At 41.1% G+C, this 13,402-nt stretch overlaps 1 protein-coding gene across 1 annotated transcript; it reads right to left on the bottom strand.

The window, feature by feature from the left end:
* Window positions 1-536: 536 nt before the first annotated feature.
* Window positions 537-12,724, bottom strand: praf2 (PRA1 domain family, member 2). Its single transcript, XM_033971251.2, has 3 exons — window positions 12,531-12,724; window positions 9,695-9,912; window positions 537-2,920 (listed from the first exon to the last, which is right to left on the bottom strand). The coding sequence occupies exons 1-3, from the start codon at window positions 12,707-12,709 to the stop codon at window positions 2,781-2,783; spliced, it is 537 nt and encodes a 178-aa protein (XP_033827142.1). The 5' UTR covers window positions 12,710-12,724; the 3' UTR covers window positions 537-2,780.
* Window positions 12,725-13,402: the final 678 nt, after the last annotated feature.

The raw sequence follows: 13,402 nt of genomic DNA, 5'->3' as shown, positions 1-13,402 counted from the left end.
AAGAGGCAGCACATTACAAAAACAAGTACATACAAACAAACAATGTTAAAATTGCATAGGTCATGAAAAACAGTTGCACATAATCGAGGCAGTCTGTAAGGCTTTGAGTTTAGTTTTAAAAACATTAATAATTCAGTTTTGGTTTTAATAAAAGGTTATACATTTGAATAGTTTTGAAACATTTTAGTAAAAGTTTTCAAATACATATCTAGTCGTTTCTAATTGTATTAGTCCAAATAAGTAATTCACCAGTTAAAAAGACATTCAAGATAAGAATTGTCCATATTCAAGGGAGAGTGGTTGAGATATGAACTATGTAACTTTTCTGATTTTCACATACCATTTTTCTGTAAATACCCTAACTGCAAATGGTTATGAACAGATAAACAAACATTTGAGTCCCCCCTATTGTTTAGGTCCCATCATTCCACAATGCTAACACATTTAAAGTTGTTTTTGTGTATTTGCAAAAAAAAAAAAAAAAATATATATATATATATATATATATATATATGAACAAAGCAAGATGCATTTTTCTACAGAATTTTATGAGCAGTTATTCAAAAATGTTTAAATAGTTAAGGCAACAATTTTCAACACTGGTAATACAAAAAGGTTTCATGGAGAGGCAAAATGGTTGACTTAAACTGACACTTTTTAAAGGAACGGTATGCAAGATTTCAATTTTAAATTCCGTAATCAATCCGTAAATATGGCCCCTCTTGGTCCCCAAATATGAGGTAAATATGTTCATATATATGCAATTATTGTAATCCTGTTTATTCTTAGTTACAAAAAACTGGACATAACAACATGTTGTTTATGTTTCGTGTGAGTGTTTTGGTTCTCAACACGATTATCCAATCAGAAAGCAGAATGAGCCTCACATGAGTCTCATTTGGGTTGCCAGTTTCAGTGCTGAAATCCAGTTGGTTTAAACCTAAAATGAGCACAAGTTACATACAGTTCCTTTAATATAACATTTTCACATAAGCTAAATTTTTACCACATTTTAAACACAAACTAATTTTAATTCTTCAAGATTTGTCTTCATAATTTATATTCAAAGTCCACCTTGTGTAGTTTCAGTGTCTCAGTTTCACAATACTAAATAAATCCATGTTTGTAGTGGCCCAAGTCATGCCATTTTAAAATGTACTTGGTTAAACTTTGCCACCATGCCACCAATTGATGTACTTAAGTACTAGTAATATAGATAAACATTCAGCAAACTGCATTTAGCTTGTTTCAATAATTATCAAATATTTTCACGTTGTATTTTGTATATGGAAGAAATTGTAGTGAATACTTTGTCTCAATTTAATACTGAAGGAATTTTACAATATTTGTTTAGAATCACTTACAATGTATTTTAGCACAAAATACTAAAAACATCCATAGGCAGCAGTGGTTGAATTAAAAAAATTAACCTTCCTTCACACAAGTTCTTCAAACAAACACAGGAACTAAAAGACAAAGAGATACTTTTTTTTTTTTTTTTTTTTTAAACAATAAAATATGTTTTGTTAATTTTTACTTCTTCAAAACATCTCTCGGTTGTGCATTGTACATTGTCTTAAAAATATGGCAACAGTGCAAATGTATTCAAGCTAAAGAGGACATATTGTGCTTTGATTTGGCCTTTGCATTGATGTGTATGGGGAAAAAAACTTCAGCAAATGGGTTTCACTTCACAAAGAACACTTGGATATGGTGTTTGAAGTACTGTTCATCCGCAACTTTACAGCAATAGACAGAATTCTTTGTGACTTGTGCGGACTTTAAAAACACAGAGGAGCATTTGTTGGTTGCTTATGTTGACATCTAGCATGTGTGAATGAAACACTACTTTTGAGGTACATGCCACAAAGTCTATTTAGCACAACACATCCCCTTTAATATAACTTTTTGGATTTTTTGCCCCTGTGGTTCAAACCTATAAAGTCATCGCCTCCATATTTGTCTGCAGATACACTGCCTGGTCAAGACACAGCAGTTAGCTTGGATCATGGCTTCTACACTGTCATTAATTTATAGCCCACCCAATGTTGCAGTCAATTTTCTCCAAGGTTTTAAACTTACAAGTTACAGTTCTCAACATGAGGAACTTCAGAACTCATGACAAGCCACGATTCGGATAAGAAAACTCTTACTATAATGCTGTGTAATTTTAAAATCAATTTGCATCACATCCTCATAACACATCTCTATATATCTAGACTATAAGCCTATACATCACGGACTTGTATTAAGGGCTGCAACTAACATTTATTTTAGTAATCATTATTTTGTGATTAATTGGCTAGTCAAACAATGAATTCTGTTATGCATTGGGGATTTTTATTTTATTTTATCAAATTTAATCAGTTAAAGCTAAAATACGCCAAATAGAGCCATTGAAAATATAATATACATTCATAATCTTTCTGCGATAAAACCTATTTTAATAGGAAAGGGTAGTGTTAAAGTTTGTTTATGATCCAGATAATAGCATAACTGTTATTAAAATAGTCAATCATTTTTTAGTAGTCACAATTATTCTAGTTAATTGTTGCAGGCCAATTTGAATTGACTCAAAGCTGTCTGCCAAAACAATTTATCAACTGTCAACTTTAGGCATAAGCCCACATAGTGCCACAGCCCACTAGTGCCACAGCCCACCAGTTAAGAACCCCTCAGCTGGTAGGTTGAGGCACCTGTTTAGATAAATGTCTATGATGATTTTACTGACCAGACAGTGTCTGATAATTGGTCTGAGGAGGCTTGCCCTGTGGCCCAGCCTAGGAGCCAGCCTCCTGCTCCTGGCCCAACGCCTCCAGCAGCAGACCCATGGGAGTCCTCTTCAGGCCAATGCTCTCCAATTTGTTCTCCAGCTTGTTCTTCAGGCTCCTGAGGCGAACTGAGGCATGCACCAGGGTCACTGGGGAGGACAACACACTCTTTTTAAAGTTCTACAAGTTCCATCAGCAGTTCTATAAGCTCTACAAGTTTACAGCTTGGCAAAGAAATGTGTTTGTGGCATCATAATTGGTGACATGAAAATTAAAGGTGCAGTATGTCACTTTTTGGGGGACACTGCACACAGCAACAATAAATATGACTGCTTACTTAGAAACATTGGAGATGTATGTAGAATCAATTCGTAAAACCCAAACTCTATAAATCTGAGGTGAGAGACGTTTGTCTGAGTTTGGCCCGAAGACACAGAGGACGAGGTAAAGACCAGACTGAGGGGTAGATCCTTTATTAAAAGTCAGGTGGACTAAATAACCCACAATGCACCTGTTACTATTGTAGTTTCAGAAGGCCCATGGCCCGTATGTTCAGTGCAGTGTTATTACGGTGTTAGGAGCGGAGCCTCGTGCTGTTCGCAGGTCATCCTGCCTAATCTTGTGTGTATGAGTACTGTGTGGGTTAACACGATGTAAGTATTGTTTGTAATTGGGTATGAATGTTGTATTTTGCCAATTTATTTACTAATGCCCGCACAGAGCTGGGGAAGAAAGCCTTTGTTCACTCTGCACCTTTTACTTGGAACTGCAGAAAGACTGGAAACTGACTGAACTGTTGTCCTTAAATGTTTTTAAAACTAAACTCGAAGCCTTACAGACTGCCTCGATTATGTGCAACTGTTTTTCATGACCTATGCAATTTTAACATTGTTTGTTTGTATGTACTTGTTTTTGTAATGTGCTGCCTCTTGGCCAGGACTCCCTTGAAAAAGAGGTTTTTAATCTCAATGGGACCTTCCTGGTTAAATAAAGGTTAAATAAAAAAAAAAAATAATAATAATGTGAATTTTTAATCTTTTTTTTTTTTTTTTATTACTCTGCGTGCAATTACCTCGTTACCTCGCTTTATTTATTTTTTTTATTTATTTGATGGGGACAATGTACATTAATGAACATCAGTATAAAACAGATGTAAATATGCTGAATTTTAGCTACAAAGCTAGTTTTCATCCGTAGTCCCTAGGCAGGCAAATACATAAAAAATACAACATGCAATACAAGCAGCACAAACTAAAGTCTAGTGGTCACATGACTGGTTTGTTTTCAGCCATAGTTTCAGTTGTGTTTTAAAGCTGATCAGTGTAGGGCTCTCCTTTGTGTCCATCCACTGTCCATCCTTAGTGCTTTGACCCATTTTGTACAGCTTTGAACATTTGGCCATTATTGCATTTTTACAAACACTCTAGGTTTACGTATGATTGAATTTATTGTGTTGGATGCATATATACTTTTGTCTTCTTTTCAGATAACCACACACACATACACGAACCAAAGCATATGCAACTACCTATGTAATAATCATTCCCTTAATATCACCTGCTCCCCCATCCTAAGTAAACATTCTTGAACTGTACAAGTGGAGTTTGCCTGTTCCTTCTGCTGAGGACGACTCAGTTGAAGATGGATCAGTAATCAGTGCATTGCAGACACACACAGTATCTTACAAGTGGTGCTTCAAGTCGGATCATCTTTGGCTGATTTAACAAGATGGCATGCTCACTACACAAGGATGAGGCTCCTCAGGAGCAGAGTCCATAGCATAGTCCCCGTCCACACAGGAGGAGGAGGGGCATCTGGCAGACCATGAACATAGCCTACTGGATCCAGAGGTATCATCTAACTGCAGTCCAGATGAGTCAGATACAGAGGAGAGAAATAGATGGTTGAATACGGAAAGTGCTTGGGACGAAGTGCTGACCACAATGAAGGAGATGCAAGTCACTATGAGGGAAACCAGCAGTGCATTATCCAGGCGTGTGGAGAAACTGGAGCGAGATTGTAAGTCCTCCAGCCCTCTTGCTCAGAGCAGTAATGCTCCTGTAGCAGAGAGCAGTTAGCCTCCTGCTCCTGGTCCATTGCTCATTGACAGAGCTGCTTCTCTTCCTCTTGGACTCAAACCAGTGCACCAGACACCAGAACTCCTCTGGATCTATTAAGGCCAGTTGAACCTGCTGCTGTAAGTCTGCCCCTGTCCCTATGAGCCCTGTTATTCTAACAGCTCCACTGCCTCCAGGTCCTGTAGTCCAGCTAAGGGTTAATTCAGTACTCCAGGCTGTGGTACAGCCAGCATGTCAGTGTTTTTTGGCCTTTTTCGGTTTTTGGACAGTTTAGTGGGGCCACATGCTCATCTCACAGAGGAGTATAAATATCACATCCTGCTGGAGCACTTGGAGCATCCGTGTGCTTTACAGGTAGCCCGGTCATTACATTCACGACCGCAGTCCCTACAGCAGTGCTATGAGGGCTCTGGAGCAGAGGTATGGACAGCTGAGGCAGTTAGTCTAGAGTAAGCTGAGTGCCATTCTTAAATGCTCTCCTATTAAAGCGGGTGACTCTCAGGGTTCTCCTTTGCAATATCTCGCCTAGTTGGCCTCCCCAGTTCCATGGATGATGTGGCAGCCACTGAGCTCCAGTGTGATTTACATGTGGACAATCTACTCACTAAGCTCCCTCCTAGCTAAAGAGACAGTTTTATTGAGTACTATATCACACATAGCATCAGCCGCAGTGGCAGCAGTCGCACATACAACATATATGACCTCTCTGAATGGCTGGAGAGTAAATCACAAATTTTGCAACTGTCAAGACAAGCCACAACCTCAGCGTACAGACAGGCCACACCGAGAGAAGAGCCATAGTGCTATATCCATCGCAGGGCCCAAGTCAGAGTAAGTCAACCTCAGTCTATTATGGGTCCGACCCTGCACAAGCACTACTCAAGACAGAGGTGAAGGCACAAGCTCCTCATCAGCCCCCTCTAAGCAGAAGCAGAAGTTGAAGCCCTATTGCCCTTACTGTGAAGGGACAGAGCATTACCTCAATGGCTGCATAAACTTTAAGAAGCTGGACCTCAAAACCATAGTCTCCTGGATAAAGGAGAAATCCAGATGTTGGCACTGCGGCCATAAACACACTCCTGACCAGTGCACGCCAAGAAACAGGACCTTAATATCTTGATAGTGAACACCAGCAGAGTCTTTCTGGGTCCTCTCAGTCACTCAGGCTGTGTTATCCTTAATGTAGTGCCCATCAAGCTGCACCACGAAAGGAAGTCCCTGGACACATTTGCTCTCCTAGATGATGGCTAAGAGAAAGCCATCATCCTCCCAGCTGCAGTCGAATCACTGGGCCTCAAGCAGGAGGAGGAGTCACTCTCACAGCCACACAGCTCTGTTTAACTGAACAGTCATGCCCAGTAGAGCTCTTAAAGGAGAAGTACCACCATCTACAGCGTGCGCAGCTTGAGGGCTTCTCAAAAGTACAGCCTTTGGTGTTAATTGGCTCGGACAATGCTCCAGTCAGCACTCCTGTCTGCCCTGTTCTGCATGGGCCAGCCCATGGGCCCATGGACATTTGCACCAAGCTCGGATGGGTCATCAAGGGTCCCAGCTGTAGTCTACTTGCACAGCATGGGGAGGTGCACTGCTTGAACCTGTCATGCCTTTCTTCTGCTGAGACCCTCCATCAGAACGTGAAGCATCTGTGGCAACTAGATGCTCCCCTCCACAGACCAGAGAAAGAGGTCACACAGTCCAAAGAAGACAGAGAAGCTATAGTCATGCTAGAGGCTAAAACCATCAGAGTCCCTATACATGGAGTAGAGAGATATACCAGTAAAGATTTCCAACAGCTCTAGATCTCTATCAAAGTAGTTAAAGAGAGATCCACAGAATGTAAACTAGCTAGGAACCCTGATCTAGCTATCACATACAACAAGGAGAGCAAGAGGTTAGTGGACTCTAGCTACGTGGTTAAGCTGACTCCAGACGAGATTCATAAATCTACTCGATCCTGGTACGTACTATACCAAAGTGCATCATAACAACAAGGCTAGAGTGGTCTTTAACTGCTCCTTTGAGTTCTAGTCATCAACCACTGCCTCCTACCAGGGGCCCACACTACTCGGTGTGCTACTCTGCTTCCAACATTGTCTTGTGGCTGTGAGTTTCACCAGGTCCAACTGCTCCTCGAGGATCGCCCCCTTTTGCGCTTCCTGTGGCGAAATGGTGAAACAGAGCGGGTCCAGACATGCATGAGTGGAGAGTTCTGACATCCAGGACCGCGTTTAGCCACTGCTGTGCTATTTTTGCACTACAGAGCCGGATGTTTATGACTCTGTGACTCTGTGCACACAGCCTTCTATGTGGACAACTGCCTGCAGTTCCTTTCTGACCCACAAGAGGGTAAGGTGCTCAGGATGAGAGAGCTTCCCTCCACGGTGGATTTGAGATACGTCAATGGGTGAGCAACATCCCTGATGTGGTTGCTCATCTGCCCAGTACCACCAGGTCAGATAGCTGTAAACTATGGCTGAACTTCAAGAGCCTTGATCCACAGGAGTCAACATTGGGTCTCAGCTGGCACTGCCCAACTGACGTTCTGGGATAAAAGCACCGCCCAGTGTCTTACACCACTGTTACACTGTGTAAGGTGTACTGGCCGCTCAGTATGACCCACTGGGTTATATCTGCCCCTACACCACAAAAGCAAAGCTGATTGTGCAGGCTCTGTGGAACACAGAGAGAGGATTGTACGATCCCATATAAGGGACCCTGCTCCAGTCCTGGCTTGAATGGGAGAAGCTGGAGGAGCTGTCACACCTCCAGCAGATCACCATGCCCCACTGTTATGCTCCTCCTCCCAACAGCAACAGTGACATATGAGGCTACTGTGACGCCTCTGAGAGGGCTTATGGAGCTGTACTCTATCTCAGGATGATGGAACAGCAAGTGCAAATCTCCACCTTCTTCGTCATGGTGTGGTGTAGCACCCCACAAATAGGTATCAGTGCTCCAACTGGAGCTGTGTGTTGCACTCACTGGAGCCCAACTGGCCAAGGTGCTCCACACAGAATTCACCTCCCCAGAGTGGTGGTATTACCTGACGATAACCCCTCCTGATGATATCACAAGAGGGAAGTCTCTGGCAGAGTTAACTGTACTGGTCATAAGGCCCACACTTCCAGACTTAGACCAAAGATCTGTGGCCAAAGCCCCCGACAAATCCTATAGACTATGGCAGTGAGGAGCTCAGGAAGGCAACATTCTGTGGCCATGCAGCTGTATCCCCGAGCATCCGAGATCCAGGACAATACACATCACTGGAGGACCTGGTCCTGGCCACTCAGCAGTCCTCTTCTCACTGCAGCAGAGGGTCTAGAGGCGAAGATACAGCTCCTCCATTCTACACAGACCGATAGTTTCCCGGAGGAAGTCCAAGCCCTTCAAGTAAGTCACCCTGTTCACTCAAGTAGCTTCAGTGATGTGATCAGAGTTGGAGGCCGTCTGCATCAGGCCACAAATGTAAACCCAGACAGCATTCACACTATTGTGCTGGCAGCAGGTCACCCTCTGTGTAAACTCATCATAAAGCATTATGATGCTCAGCTCCTTCACGCTGGTGCAGAGATACACTGCACCTATTGGATCATAAAAGGAAGTCAAGCCATCAAGAAACATCAGTACCAGTGTGTGCACTGAAGAAGATGACGTGCTTCTCCTTCTACTCCCAAAATGGCTGGCCATCCCTCGTCGCAGCTGCGACTTTAGAAACCTACATTCTCGTCTACAGGTGTAGACTGCTTTGGCCCATACCTGATTAAGATTGGCCGCAGAAGAGAGAAGTGCTGGGCGATCATTAACAAATGCCTCACCACCAGATGTGTGCTCTTGGATCTCCTGCCTAGCCTTGACACTGACAATGACCATTTCTGGAATCACTTTGTCCAGAACTACCTCCCTGGGTTTCAGATGAGACACAAATGGAGGAAATCTACTGACAATGTTGCTGTGGGACAGCAACATTGTCAGGTTGTTGTGATTGTAGATGCAAATCTCCCCAGAGGACTGTGGCCTGTTACAAACCTCCATTCTCCTGCCTAATCTTGTGTGTATGAGTACTGTGTGCGCTCATACGATGTAAGTATTGTTTGTAATTGGGTATGAATGTTGTATTTTGCCACTTTATTTACAAATGTGTATATTTTATCATCTGATGCCATCTCTGTTATACAGTGCAGTGCTCCATGTGCAATTGCCTCATAACAACGCTTCAATTGTGTCCATCCACTGTCCATCCTTTTGCAACAGCCAGTATTCTTCCCTGTATCTATTTGTACATAGTGTATTGACCTTTTTGTTCAGTTTTGCCCATTCGGCCATTATTGCATTTTTACGAACACTTAAGGTTTATGTACAAGTTAATTTATTGTGTTGGAGTGCCCACCTCTGTTTCCTTCTTAATAGCATGCCATTTTTTCTCTATTCATTTCACTGTATAGTTTATTGGTGTTTCTGGTGTTTCTTATTCATATTTACTTTTGTCTTCTTTTCAGATAACCACACACACATACACACCCACGAACCAAGGCATACACAACTCTCTATGTAAGAATCATTCCCTTAATATCACCTGCTCCCTCGTCCTAAATAAGGATCCCTCGACTGTACAAGTGGAGTTTGCCTGTTCCTTCTGACTGACTGGATCAGTAATCAGGGTGTGCCAGTACTTTACACTCTTCAACAGAAAAGAAATGTTTCGTAGTGTACCTTTAAACATTATTTTTGTGACCTCCTCCTCCAAAGATGTAATAGAATATTTATGCATTCATACTTCTGGTTGATGTATAAGGTTATGCAGTCATAAAGAGCCTCGATGTACAAGATTATATAAAGGGCTCTTACAGAGAATGGGTGTGGCGATCCCAAGCAGGAACACTGCCACACTCCCCATCACGGCCAGTAGGAGGCAGCACAGAAGCAGGATGGCAAACACACAGACCGTTGGGTGATTTCTACGGAAACGCCGTACAGGGATCTGGTTCTCCGCGGCCCACACAAAGCCCAGGAAGCACAGGCTGATGACTACTGCCCCCACGCACAGCTGCAGTGGCCGTAGGTACCTACCAAACAGGGAAGTATGGGACTGTAAAGTGATGACCACTTCCGGATTCAACCGGCAATTTCACATCTGATTTCTAGCTTTGTTTTTGTTCCTTATTGTTCCTTATTCATCAAACAAGAGACAACACAAAAGTGTATGATTAACCACAAACTGTATCACATATGTAAATAATATAGTAATATCTATCATAACAGAGGATTATCAGTGTGTGTATCTCACTAAATTCTGTTCACCGCTAATGCTAGCTTAGCTTAGTTACCTCAACTTCTCTTGCACACTTTCTGTCACACTTATAACTTTGTTTGCATGAAACGACTGCAATCCCTTTTTAACGAGAGATTTGTTGTTGCTAAAAAAAGTGTAAATTGTCAACATGTCACAATCAGCTACGGTAATGCACCTTGAAACCGGAAGTGACATCACACTTAACAATCCTATACTGAATCAAATAATATTATGTACAAAAGTAGTGTGATATATATCAGTGGACTACATAACATATGATGCATATATATATATATATATATATATATATATATATATATATATATATATATATATATATATATATATATATATATATATACACACATACACACACGCACATACATATATACAATTATATATACAGTATATGTGTGTGTGTGTGTGTATATATATATATATATATATATATATATATATATATATATATATAAAATATACATACACACACATAATAGATAGATAGATATTACTTTTACTTGTATCCTATTATCCTATCCTATCTATTGATCTCCCTCCTCCATTTATCTATATCTATCTACCGGTATTTGTATCATTTGATCTATCTAGCCATCCATCTTTTTGTATCTATCTGTCTATCTGCTTGCTAGGACATAGTTGTTATTACATAATTATTACTTCCTAATATTCAAAACACATTGTAACTATAGGCTTATATTAATTATCCCAGTGACTCAGTAAATTTGACACTGAGAAGTGTCCCATATGAGATGTTGAAGATCTTTTGCCTTTTCACATTCCAGTGTAACAGATCCTGGTTCTGGAGTGGCTCTATTGTGAGACAAGACAAGACCAAAGGAGGTCACCAGCACAATACTGGGTTTGCCTCTCCAGAGACACACATGAGAAGGGTTCAATTCTACACTCATCTCCTATAAGCACTATCAATCAGGAACTTAACACTCACTGTAGGTCCTATATAAAGCAGCCCTCTTTAGTCAAGAAGGAACTCTATGTATCCTGCACTCAAAAAAAGGTATTGCAATAACAACTGAACCGGTGTTGCCAGAGCCTTAACCTGCAGATAGAGGACACATACAAGTTTTTCTCATTCTCAGTATATGGACAGACCTCATGTGACCTCACTGAGCTGCAGAGGCTGCACTAGCACTGATCCATGATTGGCTGCAGGTGCTGGGGTTTAGGTAGTGACCATTCAGATCAGAGAGTCCTTTTAGGTTTAAACCACCTGGATTTCAACTTTGAAACTGCCAACCCAAATGACAGACTCATTATCTTTTTGGAGAACCAAAACACTATTTATATAACAATCAGACAACAGAGTTTTTGTAATTAAAGATTCTATGTTATGCGAAACTGACTCTTATGAGCTTTAAGCCCTGTTAGAATATGGTTACCTCATCAAAAACATACCCAGAGTTGTGTTTGTTTCAGTCACATATCTTTGAGTAATCCCTTGTTATTAGCCTGTCTACATCTCCAAAGCTCAAAATGCTCTGTTCTACTTTGTGATGTCATGAAGTGGTAGTTTTTAAGTTAGCATCCACCTTTTACATTTGTTCAGTAGAGATTGGCAATTCCAGGGCTGAAATTATCCAACTGATTATAGTGAAGGTGTATGGAGTTTAAAAACACAGTAGAGCACTTATTGCATTATCACATGACATCAGAATTTGAAGTGCCTAAATGTGCAGAGCGTTTGCGTATTAAACATATGTCAATTAAACAAAAAACAACTCCAGGTATGTTTGTGATGAGAAAACATTATAACATAGACCAGAAAATACCACAGTATGGGCCCTTTTAGAATAAATCAGGATTACAACTGGTATCAGTAAAAGCTATATTTGATTTGAACATGACCAGCCTGTATCTGGGGACACATGGAGGCTTATGTTTGTGGAAACATATCTTCAGAATCTTACAAACTATTTCTTTGAAGCTTTAAATGTGCACTATATAACTTTTATAGTGAAGGATTTGCAGTCTCCATGGATGTTATTGTGATATGAATGTTCCACAGTATGGCATTAACAGATCCATTTTTTATCGAGTCAAGTAGGTTAAGCCACGAGGCCATGTTATAGATCAGATCTGTGGAGAGGCAACCCGTTAGGTTTTTGAGCTGAGGAATCATAGACTAAATGCATCATAGATAAGTTTCATGACATACTGTTGGAAATTCTACTAAAAGCAATATCATCTCCATGGAGACTAGCAAGAAAAGGCGAGCAGTCGAAAAGTTACATAGTACACCACCAAATTACTAAACTTGTGCAACTTAAACTTTTGGAGGTGGACCCCGTACTTCTATTCGCAGCCTCACAGAAGGGAGAGGATAGAGGATGTGCCCACGTCCACAGTACTCACCCCACGAGCAGCACACAGCCCAGCGCGCACACCAGGTAGTTGCTCTGGTAGTACAGCAGGTTGTTGATGACGCGATTGTTCCAGCGGTCCAGGTCCCGCACGTTGGGAACCGCGAACCGAGCTGAGCCGAGGATGAAGTCCTCCAGAGTCCGCAGGGATGGCAGCCGCACGCCTGCCATCTTTGCGCACGTACAAAACTCGCTTTCCAACAATGCACCGCGCCAGTTCAGGAGAGGCGGGGCGCGAGGCGTTCAGCTGTGAGGAGGCGCGTGCAGTGAAGGAAGCGCTCACGAGAGAATATGACAGGATTAACAATAATGTGCTCATTTAAGTGTGTTTCTTTGCAGTTCAAAAGCAAATATGACTACATTTTTTTTATATTTTAAAATATCCTAAAAGCTAATTTACCTTGAATCGCCCTAAATAAAAGAGAGACCAAAACACCATAAGAAAGGCCATTTTCAGTTTAAAGCCACAATATGTAACATTTCTTTCTTTTTTTTTTTTTTCTTTTTTTTTTTTTTTTTTACTGCACTGACAAACAGAAAAAGTCATTCTGAGTGGGTTTGTATCTCCGCAGACCTGACTCTTATTGGGCCTGAGAAGTGCCTCTTACTGTTTGTCTTCATGTCTCCATGGAAATGTTGCTTTGGCTATAATATTCCAAGTATGGTTTTCTCTTTCTTTTTTCATGGAATACTGTAGAAGGTTACATACTGTATATGTATTGAGTAAGTATCGATACTTGTTAGTATCGATACATACTCACAGGACAGAAATTAAACTTTCCTGAACAGCTTTAGAATGATCTTAAGTTGTATCAGTACAAGTCTTAGACACATAAACCTACCTGGACGACTGAAGGATAACAC

This window comes from Periophthalmus magnuspinnatus, chromosome 8, assembly GCF_009829125.3.
Source record: "Periophthalmus magnuspinnatus isolate fPerMag1 chromosome 8, fPerMag1.2.pri, whole genome shotgun sequence".
NCBI lineage: Eukaryota > Metazoa > Chordata > Actinopteri > Gobiiformes > Gobiidae > Periophthalmus > Periophthalmus magnuspinnatus.
The sequence above is the reverse complement of the archived record's forward strand: the minus strand, read 5'-3'. Positions and strand labels throughout refer to the sequence as shown.